The sequence below is a fragment of the Salvelinus sp. IW2-2015 genome, linkage group LG36 (genome assembly GCF_002910315.2).
Source record: "Salvelinus sp. IW2-2015 linkage group LG36, ASM291031v2, whole genome shotgun sequence".
NCBI lineage: Eukaryota > Metazoa > Chordata > Actinopteri > Salmoniformes > Salmonidae > Salvelinus > Salvelinus sp. IW2-2015.
The window spans coordinates 18,740,153-18,755,422 of NC_036875.1; the positions used below are offsets into that span (position 1 = coordinate 18,740,153).

Genomic DNA, 15,270 nt, shown 5'->3' on the forward strand with positions numbered 1-15,270 from the left:
CAAAGCCATATTGTTGACATCCCAACCTCAGATTACTGACAAGAAACACACACTAGCCACCCCGAACAAAAAAATACTACCCCCCGCCCGACTAACCTGTTTGTTCATGAGGATGTAGATGATGGGGTTGATGACGGTGCTGCTCTTGGCCAGGAGCGAGGGAACCACAGCGGCCACGGGGGTGATGATGCCGGGCCGGCCAAACGTCGCCATCATGGCCACCACGCCGTAGGGCATCCAGCACAATATATAGCACACCACCGTAGTCAGCACCATGAACAGGATGTGGTACTCTCTCCGCCGCGCCGCTGTCCTACGTATCTTACCCACCTAGAGAACGGTGAGATGAAAGGAGAGAGTGAATGAGGGGAGGAGACGGTATGTTTCGTCACCCCAGGGAGAGAATATAATAGTCCTTTTGTCCAAACAGGTACATGTTTGCTGTATTTATATTCTCAACCCCCTGGACACCACACACTCTGGATGTTTGATAAATGCTTATATTCGAGAGGGAATAGTCTGTCTCTCTGTCTCTCTCTCACTCACATCCCTGCAGTGTAGGTTCATTGTTCTGCCTGAGGGCTTCTCTCCAAACCCACAGARAGCCAGTGATAATCAGTCCATCCATTTTGTGACGCTAACCTTCCATTTCAGCCATGAGACAACTAACGCTCCATTCATCTCCCCCACCCTCCCTATCGGGGGACAACGGAGAGGGAGTCCATTCTCCTCTCTCCATTCTAGAGGACTAATGCACTGACCCTCTCTCCATCCTGTTGCGCCAACACTTGATCTCTGTGTTAACCTTTTGAGCTAATGACTAAGGCATTTTGGTCTCCYAGGCAAGGTTTAATTATCACATGTATCTGTGCCTTGAGTCGCATGCCATTTTGGCAGATTCATCTGCTGAATTTGGATTTCTCGTTGCCCTGACCTGGACATTCTAGCACGCTTAAATGTAAGTGCGCTATTGGGACCACTCACTAATCCTACTTGTCTGAATTGCTGAATTACTGTGGGGATCTGAGGGGTTGGGCGCTGGAGCTGTCTTCATAAGTCTGTCCCAATTCGGTCGTAATAACTTGCCTGGCTACCGATCCACATCGCTCAGGTCAAATGCCACACCCACTAACGTTTCTTCTCCACGATGAGTCTGGATTTCCTCTCCTCCCGGACTTTGAGAATGCGAACACATTCTGACATTCTAAATGGTCCCAGAAAACGATGGGTTGGGCCAACGCGAATCATGAATCACGTCATTTTGACATCAGCACAAACAACTTCAAAGATGACAGGTTCAAACTAATGTATAGAGCGATCAACAGGGCAGCAGAATTAAATGTATGATGAGTTGTCAGGCAACGTCATTACAGCTCCAATAGCAAAACAGTGGCGGGCTGTATTCATTGTCGATTGGTCAGTTCTTGACACCGTGCACTGCAACTGACTCTGGCGCTTCATGGGGATGCTGCAAGACACATTTAGTGAAAGCTGCTTACTCTTATCAGGGGAGTCCGAACAGAAGAAAGGGATTATTTAGATTTGGGATTAGAGAGGGGTCACCAGCTAACACACACAACAAAATAACCCCATAATCTGTATGTGTAAGTGTGCATATATAGTGTGCATTCATGCATATACATGCTCACATGTTTCTCAGGACATTTCCCTGCGCTCACTCGGAGTGGTTTAGGGCTTTGTGAAAGCTGCTGATTGTGAGTCCAGGACTCAGTGTGAAATCCCACTAAACAGATTTGCATTGGGTAATCCAGCCAGCACTCAGCTAACACACTCATTCACTCACTCCTGGTCCTGATTCTATCTGAAGGGGAATAAAGTGTGATGGGTCTCCATCAGGATAGCATACACAGACGTTTCGGCTTAAATCATATCATCATATCATTCATTCATCATCATATCATTAAATCATATCAAAGTGTAAACCGTACAGTGAAACGCTGACTTACAAGCTCTTCCTCAACAAGGCAGTGTTCAATTATAACAGAAGCACGTAAAAGAGGGAGGAAGGGAGAGGGAGGAAAGAGGAAGAGAAGTGTGTGAACCTACACACTGAAGAAGGCCAAACTATCTGTGTATGCTATCCTGATGAAGTGAGCTTTATGCAACATATTTTTGAGTGCGGACCCATAACACTTTATTGCTTATCTGGATTCACATGTTTCACACACCAACCAAATGTTTGGGGGAGTGGACTGGTCCTCTTTTGATTTATAAATCTGAGGGGTGAACACTTTGTGAAGTAGGCACTTAGGGTGAAAGAGATYTAACCACCTCAAAGTAGTGGACGGAGAGGTCCTAAACCAAACCCTCACACATCGCTACACACGCTGGCTGGGGGAATATTTACACACCGTAGCAGCTTCACTTGAAAATGTGTTATGGCAGCATGAAACCCCTCAGATTTGTTCTTGGAAGGTCCTGAACTCAAGCCAAACTGCTATTCTGCTATTTTGATTGTAAATGTAGAATGTAAATTGACACGGTTGAAACCACCTCCTCCAGACTCACTGGGTTTTCTAGAGGGCTGATCTTGGAGTTAATTCACCACCCCAAACAACATGCATGTGCAGATGCATGGAGTACATCTTGATTAAAACACAATAACGGTTTTGATCAGAGTGCTGATATTGAGCTCTACAAGGAGCCAAATTCAATTCAATTTGAAGGTCTCCCCAACATGTACACACACACTCCCCTCTACCCCACACTACCGCCCCCACCACACCCCCCACCCACACCTGTTTGACGGCCCACAGCAGCCGACAGTAGCAGTAGACCATGATGACGATGGGCAGACCCAGGCAGAAGATGAACAGACAGATGATGTAGGCGTGGGACTGAGCCGTCCTCAGGGTCCATGACACAGAGCAGCTGGTGCCGGCGCCCTCCAAGTCATAGCTACTCCAGCCCAAGAGGGGGGGCACCGTCCAGAATATGGAGTAGAGCCAGGAGCCCCCCACAGCCAGCAGGGGCTTGCGGTAGTCAGGACCACGCTTGTTGTACAGGGTCAGGGTGCTGTAGCGGTCGTAGGACAGGACCACCAGGGAGATCAACGACACGATACCTGGGGAGGGGCAGGCATATTATTACAATTACAACATCTAACCTTTCTGTTATTTGCGTGCCATATGGAAATGTTTCTGTCTATTATTATGTGAAATGCTTCGTTGATGATATCATAAATGACGCTAAGGAGAGTTTACTGTATGATGTCATGAAGACACTGGCGATATGCATCAGCCAATTAAAATCGTAAATTTACTTGCACGTGATAGAATGCTACATTGTACCGTGGTGTAAGGTACTTAAGTAAAAATACTTTAAAGTACTACTTTTTGGGGGTATCTGTACTTTACTACTTACATTTTTGACTACTTTCACTTTACTTTTTACTCCATACATTTTCCCTGACAAACACAAAAGTACTTATATTTTGAATGCTTAGCAGGACTGGAAAATTGTCCAAATCACACAATTATCAAGAGAACACACATGCTTTATTTGTAAATGATGTCTGAGGGTTAGAGTGTGCCCCTGGCTATCCGTAAATCAAAAAAACATAAATTGTGCTGTCTGGTTTGCTTAATATGAGTAATTTAAAATGATGATTAGGTATATTTTTAGAATTACATTTACTTTTGATGCTTAAGTATATTTACAACCAAATACTTTTAAACTTTTACTCAAGTAGTATTTTACTGGGTGACTTTCACTTTTACTTTAATCACTTTCTACGAAGGTATCTTTACTTTTACTCAAGTATAAAAAGGGGGTACTTTTTCAACCACTCACATTGTAGCTGGTCCCATCACATGACCTGGAAGGCTACATGTTAGCCCTACACTAACCTCAGCAGCTGACAGTGATTATTTCCCGTAACAAATTCCTCATCAGCCTATCAAAGATCTTAGGCATTATATCCACCAACCAATGGCATTTCTTAAAATAGGTCAACCCTGGCCACCAGAGGGATAATTTAAGCCTACAAATTCGGGGTTAACTTTTGTTCTGTTGGTCTGTAACAAAATGTTGTGTGTCAATATTGATACGTCCTTGACTAGGCTACTAGTACTAGTATTAGACAACATTTTCGCATATATGACAAAATCCCACATTTTGCTTATCTGTTTCACACACGTCCATGTGCTTTTATGTAAAAAAATATAAATGATGTCCTGTAAGTTTATTGTACATTGTAATAAAAAAAAGAACCTTATAGACTTGTCAAATAGCAGTGATGTACCATTATTGCCAAATAGCATTGCTTCTGGGAGGCACACATTGCTAAAGCGGATGACTTTGACATTGATAGCGTGCTTAAACCATGGGTTCGAACCCCTTCGTGGCAAGCTTCTTTGTTGGCGGAAAAAACTGTTCACTGCCAGTCCTTAATGGGCTCTCGAGGGCTCCCGAATTGTGTTGCGGACTAATGCATTGCATCTCAGTGCAAGAGGTGTCACTACAGTCCCTGTTTCGAATCCAGGCTGTATCTGAACCTCTCTTAGGAACCCAGCTCGTCCTCTCCTCTCTCCCAGACTTCCGTAGCACACTCCAACGCGGCCCGGTCAGCAGGGAAATTACTGTGGCAATCTTAGACCTCTCGGTGGTGGGGGCTCCCGTCTGATGGGCGAAATAGAGGGAGTACTGGAGTAGGAAGCCAGGGCATTACGATGGAGTACCGTCACACTTCTCCGGAAGGGACAGTCAGGCATCACTGACCTGGGCGGAATGCTGGGTAGGCTGGAGATTGGCTCACTGTGACAAGCTGTGGTAGGAGGCCCTCTGATAGTGGTATGAAGTTCTTCTCTGGTGGTGTCGAGATGGTGGAGAATGGGGAGGACGTCCTCCATAGCCATACCCAGTTGCGTCAGGCGGTGGTGTTGGAGTAGATGACCCTGTTCGTTGATTGTCTGGAAGATGGTTTAATCTTCTGCTGCTTCCATGTGTCGAGGTAGTATTCTGTTAGTATACGCCAGGAGTCAGGAAGCATGTGCACAAGGTGAGTTTAATAATGAATAAATGCAGATAAACAAAACAAGAGAAGCGTACAGAAAGTGAATCAAAACAATACTACCTAGTGACTGATGGCTACTGAGGGCTAAATAAAGGGAGAGTAATCAAGGTGTGCGTCATGCTCGCTTCGAGGCAAGCAACACTGAAGCATGCATGAGAGCACCAGCTGTTCTGGACGACTGTGTGTTAACGCTCTTGGTAGCAGATGTGAGCAAGACTTTTAAACAAGTCAACGTTCACAAAGCCTCGGGGCCAGACGGATTCCCACGTGTACTCAAAGCATGCGCGGACCAACTGGCAAGTGTCTTCACTGACATTTTCAACCTCTCCCTGACCGAGTCTGTAATACCTACATGTTTCAAGCAGACCACCATAGTGCCTGTGCCCAAGGAAGAGAAGGTAACCTGCCTAAATGATTACCGCCCTATTGCACTCACGTTGGTAGCCATGAAGTGCTTTGAAAGGCTGGTAATCTCACATCAACAGCATCATCCCAGATACCCTAGACCCACTCCAATTTGCATACTGCCCCAACAGATCCACAGATAACGCAATCTCAATCGCACTCCACACTGCCCTTTCTCACCTGAACAAAAGGAACACCTATGTGAGAATGCTGTTCATTGACTACTGCTCAGTGTTCAACATCATAGTGCCCACGAAGCTCATCACTAAGCTAAGGACCCTGGGACTAAACACCTCCTTCTGCAACTGGATCCTGTACTTCCTGACGGGCCGCCCCCCAGGTGGTAAGGGTAGGCAACAACACGTTTGCCACGCTGATCCTCAACACTGGGGCCCCTCAGGAGTGTGTACTTAGTCCCCACCTATACTCCCTGTTCACCTATGACTGCATGGCCTAACAACTCTAACACCATTATTACGTTTGCTGACGACACAACAGTGGTAGGCCTGATCACCGACAACGATGAGACMGCCTATAGGGAGGAGGTCAGAGACCTGGCAGTGTGGTGCCAGGACAACAACCTCTCCCTCAATGTGAGCAAGACAAAGGAGCTGATAGTGGACTACAGGAAAAGGCGAGCCGAACAGGCCCCCATTAACATCGACGGGGCTGTAGTGGAGCGGGTCGAGAGTTTCCAGTTCCTTGGTGTCCACATCACCAACAAACTATCATGGTCCAAACACACCAAGACAGTCGTTAAGAGGGCATGACAACACCTTTTTCCCCTCAAGAGACTGAAAAGATTTGGCATGGGTCCCCAGATCCTCAAAAGTTCTACAGCTGCACCATCGAGAGCATCCTGACCAGCTGCATCACCGCCTGGTATGGCAACTGCTCGGCACCTGACCCCAAGGCGTTACAGAGGGTAGTGCGTACGGCCCAGTACATCACTGGGGCCAAGCTTCCTGCCATCCAGGACCTATATACTAGGCGGTGTCAGAGGAAAGCCCAACAAATTGTCAGAGACTCCAGTCACCCAAGTCACGGCAAGCGGTACCGGAGTGCCAAGTCTAGGACCAAAAGGCTCCTTAACAGCTTCTACCCCCAAACCATAAGACTGCTGAAAAATTTATAAAATGGCCACCGGACAATTTACATTGACACCCCTCCATTTGTTTTGTACACTGCTGCTACTCTCTGTTTATTATGTATGCATAGTCACTTCACCTCTACCTATATGTACAAATTACCTTGACTAACCTGTATCCCTGCACATTGACTCGGTACCGGAACCCCTTTGTATATACCCTTGTTACTTTAAAAAAATCAACTTTATTTAGTAAATATTTTCTTAACTCTTTCTTGAACTGCACTGTTGGTTATGGGCTTGTAAGTAAACATTTCACTGTAAGGTCTGCACTTCTATTCGGCGCATGTGACAAATAATGTTGGATTTGATTTGATGGTTGCCAGGGCTGGTGGTGAGTAGACCGGTGACGTCGAGCAGGGGAGCGGGAGTAGGCATGACAAYGTAGACGTTCAGAGGTAACAGATTGTTCTATCAAACTCAAAAATCAAGAAAATAACATAAAACACAGCATCACTTAATGCACCTGACATGATATATTCTGTAGTCAGACCATTCTAGTTCTAGTGAAGAAGGAGCAATGCTTTTTGCTGACATTATGTATGAATCAAATAGGCCTGGCCGTGCTTCGGGCTATCGCACACACAGAGACAGAACCGGCACGGACACGTGACACACAGCATAAAATAATGCGACCAGCAAAACAAAAAACACACTGTTTACACAACTTATGGAAGCCTAACACCAATATCACACTATCACCAATAGCGACAACACGTGTCACATCAAAGGTGACAGTCTCGTGGTACTGAAAGGACATACATGTGCACTCCATGGTGATGAAGGAGAGCCAGTTTTGGTCAAACRCATAGACATGGCTGATAGACAGGCGACAGCAGTCACACACAGCATAAAATATTGTTAAAGAATAAGCAGCCCATTCACTCCAGCAGGCCCTATGAAATTATAACAGTACAAAAGCATAACCATTTCATTTACAATATGAAATTAACGAAGCAGCTATTACTTCCCATTGCAAATACACAGTTTATTAGGTACACCACCCCGTTCACGAAAATTGATCACGTGGCCGTGGCTTGCTATATAAAGCAGGCAGACAGACATCGAGGCATTCAGTTACTGTTTGATTGAAAGTTAGAATAGGCAAAACAAGTGACATAACCAACTTTGAGTGTGGTATGATTGTTGGTGCCAGGCGCGCCGGATCCAGTATTTCATAATGTCTGCCCTCCTGAGCTTTTCACGCACAACAGTTTCTGAGGTTTCCCAAGACAAACAAAAAACATCCATGCAGCGGCAGTCCTGTGGGCGAAAACAGCTAGTTGAGAGAAGTCGAAGGAGAATGGCAAGAATCGTGCAAGCTAATAGGCGGGCCACAAACAGACAAATAATGGCGCAGTACAACAGTGGTGTGCAGAACGGCACCTCGGAATGCACAACTCGTCGATCATTGTCACGGATGGGCTATTGAAGCAGACGACCACATGAGGTTCCACTCCTGTCAGCTAAAAACAAGAAGAAGCGGCTCCATTGATCATGTGATCACCAACACTGAACAATTGAGTGTGGAAAGATCTTGCCTGGAACATGAAGGTGCGTTCAGTCTACTTGAGTGGCCTGGTCAGTCCCCAGACCTCAACCCAATAGAGCATCTCTGGGATGAAATGGAACGGGCTGTTCCCAGCATGAATGTACCGCGGTCCAATCTGCAGCAACTTCATGATGCCATTGCGTCAGCATGGATCAACATCCCTGTGGACCGTTTCCGACACCTTGTAGAATTTCCTGAAGAATTCTGGTTGGTCTGGATGCAAAGGGGGTTCCGACCCGGGACTAGATGGTTTTACTTAATAAACTGGTGTATAAGGCTTCATCAACTTTGGGAACCTACACAAACGGTCCGATTGAGTAATCCAAACCATCTGAGACAGAATTCGGAGGACTTTGCAATGAACACATAACATTGACTTTACTTCACTACATTCCTAAAGAAAAGAATGTACTTTTTACTCCGTACATTTTCCATGACACGCAAAAGTACTAATTTCATTTTGAATGCTTAGCAGGACAGGAAAATGGTCAAATTCTTGCATTTATCAAGAGAACATCCCTGGTCATCCCTACTGCATCTGATCTTGCGGATTCATTCAACACACATGCTTTGTTTGTAAATTATGTCTGAGTGTCGGAGTGTGCCCCTGGCTATCCGTGAATAAAAAAACAAGAAAATGGTGCTGTCTGGTTTGCTTAATATAAGGAATTTAATATGATTTATACTTTTACTTTTGATACTTAAGTATATTTAAGCAATTACATTTACTTTTGATACTTTAGAATATTTAAAACCAAATACTTTTATACTTTTACTCAAGTAGTATTTTACTGGGTGACTTTCAATTTTACTTGAGTAATTTTTTATTAAGGTATCTTTACTTTTTTGCAAGTATGACAAGTGGGTACTTTTTCCACCACTGCACATAGTCCTCCATCTAAAAAAACCTCTGAATTTTAAGTGAAAGCTTCCTGTAATCTGAGACTTCAGACTCATCCCAGGTGGTGTTATAGTTCGCTAGGCAGTCTGCTAAAAGCTCATTATAACTCTGAACACAGATGAGCCGCTTAGAACCGCTGGGACGCCTGGTAAAACAAAGAGACATGAAGAGACCGAGTGGTAGCAGGAGTAGTGGCTCTACATCCTGATGAGCAGATTTAGCCTCATGTATTCCAGGCAGTCTCTCCTCTTTATTACTCATGTCCTATATGCTAAACTCTTAAAAGTAAAGGTGCCTGGAAGAACCTTTTGGGTTGCCACACTGGCAGAACCTTTCCAGTTCAAAAAGAAACCCCTCTGAAAAGGGTCTTCGAGGAACCCCTGTGTAAAGATTCATTTCGGAACCTTTTTATGATTGGAGGGGTTCAATATATTGTCAAGACGGCAGCCTATCAGATTGGAGGTGTGGCTTAGAGACATGGCTTACAGATAGTTATTTTTGACCAACTGTTAGTGTAAATGTAACTCCTGTTCATCATGTTAAGTTTGTTCACTTCACATATATCCTACATATAATAATAATACTGCTGATTACATATAGTAATATAGTGGTAACTAAACCAACTTTGGGATTTACATAGGCTCTTGAGGAACTTATACAACTCAGTCAGCCTCATTGAAGTTACAAAGCTGTCAGTGTTCAACCTAACATGTAATGATAATACAACAGAACAGATGAAAATGGTGCCGATTAGATAGGGTAGCTGTGCTTCTAGCTTCTAGGCAACTTTGCAGTATTTTGTTTTTTATGTGTTATTTCTTACATTATTAGCCCAGATTTTTTTTTGTGATATTACATCCAGCCGGGAAGAACTTTTGGATATCAGAGTGACAGTAACTCACCGCCATTACCAACATTACGACCAGGAATACGACTTTCCCGAGTCGGATCCTTTGTTCGTACCCCCCAGGGCAATTGAACTGATTCCAGAGGCTGATCCAAAACACTGCCGGCGGAGAAGAGGTATTCGGAGTGGACTTCTAGTCCAACTCAGGAGGCGCACACACCACCCACCGCTTCCGAGTATATTATTCGCTAATGTTCAGTCTCTGGATAATAAAGTTGATGAGCTCAGGACAAGGATTTCCTTCCAGAGAGACATCGGGGATTGTAACATTGTCACAATCGTTATAAGGAGTAGACCAAAATGCAGCATGGTATGTTTTCATCCTTTTTTTTGGAATAGAAAACTAAAAGGAACAAAACAACAAAACGAACAAACGAAACGTCAAGCTAAATAATAATACTCACAGGCAACTATACACAGACAAGATCCCACAAAGCACAAAGGGGAAATGGCTGCCTAAATATGATCCCCAATCAGAGACAACGATAAACAGCTGCCTCTGATTGGGAACCATAACAGGCCAACATCGACATATAAACACCTAGATGACCCACCCTAAATCACACCCCGACCTAACCAACATAGAGAATAAAAGCTCTCTATGGTCAGGGCGTGACAAACATACTGTTTTACGGAAACATGGCTCTCTCGGGATATACTGTCTGAGTCCTTACATCCAGTTGGGTTCTCAGTTCATCGCACAGGCAGGAATAAATATCTCTCCGGGAAGAAGAAGGCATCGTGTATGTTTCATGATTAACTACTCATGGTGTGATTGTGATAACATACATGAACTCATGTCCTTTGTTCACCCGACCGAGAATACCTCACAATCAAATGGCAAATTATCTCCCAAGAGAATTCTCTTTGGTTATAGTCACAGCCGTGTATATTCCTCCTCAAGCCGATACTACAACGATCCTCAAAGAACTTCACTGGACTTTATGCAAACTGGAAACCACATATCCTGAGGCCACATTTATTGTAGCTGGTGATTTTAACAAAGGACATTTGAGGAAAACGCAACCAAAGTTCTATCAACTGTTCTATCTATTGATTGTAGTACTCGACCCTACTACTCCAACTTCCGGGATGACTACAAGGCCCTCCCCCGCCCCCCCTTCTGAAAATCTGATCACGACTCCATTTTGATCCTCCTTTCCTATAGGCAGAAACTCAAACAGGAAGTACCCATGCTAAGGACTATTCAACGCTGGTCTGACCAATCGGAATCCACGCTTCAAGATTGTTTTGATCACGCGGACTGGGATATGTTCCGGGTAGCCTCTGACAATAACATTGATGAATACACTGATACGGTGACTGAATTTATCAGGAAGTGTATAGGAGATGTTGTACCCACTGTGACTATTAAAACCTACCCTAACCAGCAACCGTGGATAGATGGCAGCATTCGCTGTCAAGGGGTGCATAACTGGTGGCATGGAAGTCAAACGCAGGAGAGCAGAGCTTGGTAAATAGCCTGAGCCGTTTAATGTACATAACTACCGGCTAACAAAACACATGGGCACAAAACCCGTATCGCACCAGTCACATAAAGCACACGTACTTACAATAAACAATTCCCAACAAGGACATGGGGGGAAACAGAGGGAACATATACAACATGTAATTAGTAAATTGAAACCAGGTGAGTTGAAACCAGGTGAATTGCAACCAGGTGCGACAACCAGACAAAACAAATGGAACATGAAAAATAGATCGATGATGGCTAGAAGACCGGTGACGTCGATTGCCGAACACCGCCCGAACAAGGAGAGGAACCGACTTCGGCAGAAGTCGTGACAGTACCCCCTCCTTGACGCGCGGCTCCAGCAGCGCGCCGATACCGGCCTCAGGGACGATCCGGAGGACGAGGCGCAGGGCGATCCGGGCAGAGACGTTGGAAATCCCACAGCATCGAAGGGTCCAACACGTCCTCCTCCGGAACCCAGCATCTCTCCTCCGGACTGTACCCCTCCCAGTCCACGAGGTATTGAAGGCCCCTCGCCCGACATCTCGAATCCAGGATGGATCGAACGGAGTACACCTCAGCTTCCTGGAGCGGACTAGCCACCACCGGCCTGAGGAGAGACACATAGAACGAGGGGTTAATGTGGTAATCAGGAGGAAGCTGTAACCTATAACATACCTCGTTCACTCTCCTCAGGACTTTAAATGGCCCCACAAACCGCGGACCCAGCTTTCRACAGGGTAGGTGGAGGGGCAGGTTCCGGGTCGAGAGCCAGACCGGTCCCTCACTGCGGTGACAGTCTGCGCCCACTTTCTGGCGCAGCACGGCGCGCTGAAGATGGACATGGGCTGCGTCCCATGTCTCCTCCGCGCGCCGGAACCAGTCATCCACCGCAGGAGCTTCGGTCTGACTCTGATGCCAAGGAGCCAGAACCGGCTGATACCCTAACACACACTGAAAGTGAGAGAGGTTAGTGGAGGAGTGGCGGAGCGAGTTCTGTGCCATCTCTGCCCAAGGCACGAACACGGCCCACTCCCCCGGCCGGTCCTGGCAATAAGACCTCAGAAACCTACCCACATCTTGGTTAACTCTTTCCACCTGCCCGTTACTCTCGGGGTGAACCTGAGGTAAGGCTGACTGAGACCCCCAGATGTTCCATGAAAGCCCTCCAGACCCTCGAAGTAAACCGGGGACCCCGATCAGACACTATATCCTCAGGCACCCCATAGTGCCGGAAGACGTGAGTAAAACAGGGCTTCCGCAGTCTGTAGGGCCGTAGGCAGACCGGGCAAAGGGAGGAGATGACAGGACTCACAGTGTTTCCCTGTGAAGGTGGAAGATCGGTTATGAAATCCACGGACAGCTGTGACCACGGCCGTTGTGGAACGGGTAAGGGTTGTAACTTACCTCTGGGCAGGTGCCTAGGAGCCTTACACTGGGCACACACCGAACAGGAGGAAACATAAACTCTCACATCCTTAGCCAAGGTGGGCCACCAGTACTTCCCACTAAGACAGCGCACTGTCCGACCAATCCCAAGATGACCAGAGGAGGGTGACGTGTGGGCCCAATAGATAAACCGGTCGCGGACAGCAGACGGAACGTACAGACGCCCAGCTGGACACTGAGGGGCAGTGGGCTCTACACGTAACGCTCGCTCAATGTCCGCGTCCAGCTCCCACACTACCGGCGCCACCAAACAAGATGTGGTGAGAATGGGAGTGGGATCCATGGACCGCTCCTCTGTGTCATACTGCCGGGACAGTGCGTCTGTCTTAACGTTCTGGGAACCTGGTCTGTACGAAAGGGTGAAAACAAAACGGGTGAAAAACATGGCCCACCTTGCCTGGCGAGGGTTCAGTCTCCTCGCTGMCCRGATGTACTCCAGATTGCGGTGRTCAGTCCAGATGAGAAAAGGGTGTTTAGCCCCCTCAAGCCAATGTCTCCACGCCTTCAAGGCCTTGACTACAGCCAACAGCTCCCGGTCCCCCACGTCATAGGCACAGGGGCGGAGCTTCGGTGGCGTGCCCAAGTGCTGAGAGAGCACCGCTCCTATCCCAGCCTCGGACGTGTCCACCTCCACTATGAACGCCAAAGAGGGATCTGGATGGGCCAGCACGGGCGCCGAGGTAAACAGAGCCGTTAGATGCCCAAAAGCCCTGTCCGCCTCAACTGACCACTGCAGACGTACAGTGAGACTGATTCTCTCCTCGTGACTCCCTGCGTCACCATGGCCAGGGAGATAGTGGCTTCCCTGATTAGCCCGGTCCCAATGGTCGACTATCCAGAGCGTGAACTGGGAAAGGTCTAGCCACAGGTATAATGGGGATCATAAGACTACGAGCGAGCGCTTTGTCAATAAAATTCCCAGCTGCGCCTGAATCGACTAGCGCCTTATGCTGGGAATGCAGGGAAAAATCAGGAAAACAAACAGGCACAAACAGTTGGACAACAGAGGACTCTGGATGAGAGTGGTGCCTCAAATCCCAGAGGGACCAACCCGGCACCGACCGGCAGTGTGTCCTCTGCGACCACAGATGGTGCACAAACTGGAACCAAACTGGTTCCTTCCTTCCTTCCCAGCTCCATAGGTTCAGGAGAGGGGGTGCGAGGGGTTGGAATCACCAGACCCCGATCAGAACGTTCGCGGGTAGCCAGCAGGTTGTCCAGCCGGATGGACAGGTCCACCAGCTGATCCAACATGAGGGTGGTGTCTCTGCAGGCCAACTCCCGACGGATGTCCTCGCACAGACTGCAACGGTAGTGGTCGATCAGGGCCCTGTTGTTCCATCCCGCGCCGGCTGCCAGGGTCCTAAACTCTAGGGCAAAGTCCTGGGCGCTCCTCATCTCCTGCCTCAGCTGGAAGAGGCGCTCACCTGCCACTCTACCCTCGGTGAAGTCCTCCAATGCCGATTCTCCTTCTCCCCACACGGCGTTGGCCCACTCCAGAGCTCTCTCTGTGAGGCACGAGATGAGGGCGGACACCCTCTCCCTTCCCGAAGGAGCTGGGTAAATGGTGCCTAGGTATAGGTCCAGCTGTAACAGGAATCCCTGGCACCGTGCCGCCGTCCAATCATAGTCCCCGTGAATAGCGAGACGCATCCCACTTGGACCAGTTGCAGAAGGAGTGAGTAGTGGAGGTTTGGGTTGCGTTGTTGAACGCGCTGGTGGACCTCCCTGTCTCTCCCAACGGTCCAGGGTCTGGATAACTTGATCCATGATGGCGTCGAGATGGTGGATTATGTTCGCTTGCTCCTGGATACGCTCCTCTACCCCTACCAGGGGCACCTGCTCCTGCTGACTCCATAGCTGGTCGGGAATTCTGTCAAGGGGTGCGTAACTGGTGGCATGGAAGTCAAACGCAGGAGAGCAGAGCTTGGTAAATAGCCAGAGCCGTTTAATGTACATAACTACCGGCATACAAAAATAACAAAACACATGGGCACAAAACCCGTATCGCACCAGTCACATAAAGCACACGTACTTACAATAAACAATTCCCAACAAGGACATGGGGGTAAACAGAARGAAAATATACAACATGTAATTAGGGAATTGAAACCATGTGAGTGCGACAACCAGACAAAACAAATGGAACATGAAAAATAGATTGATGATGGTGTCAGGGTTGTGTGCAGAGAAGTAGCGGAGTCCTCACAGACGCAGAAGGCCAAGGTGACATTGAAGCACAAACCACAGCGTTTACTCAAAAATAAGCAAAAATAATCCTCAATGGAATATAAACAAAACACAAGTACTAACAACAACCACTAACGAACAAACAATCACGGACAGAACAGAAATGAATGCCAGAGGGTTAAATAGGGAACATGATAGGGGAATTGAAAC

At 47.1% G+C, this 15,270-nt stretch overlaps 1 protein-coding gene across 1 annotated transcript in view; it reads right to left on the reverse strand.

Annotated features, from left to right (window-relative positions):
- Positions 1-15,270, reverse strand: part of LOC111959691 (parapinopsin-like) — a 55,277-nt gene that overhangs the window by 14,764 nt on the left and 25,243 nt on the right. The window contains exons 2-3 of the mRNA XM_023981454.2: positions 2,760-3,085; positions 97-330 (exon numbers count right to left, since the gene is read on the reverse strand). Coding sequence (XP_023837222.1) covers positions 97-330; positions 2,760-3,085 — 560 coding nt within the window. The remainder of the gene's footprint in view (positions 1-96; positions 331-2,759; positions 3,086-15,270) is intronic.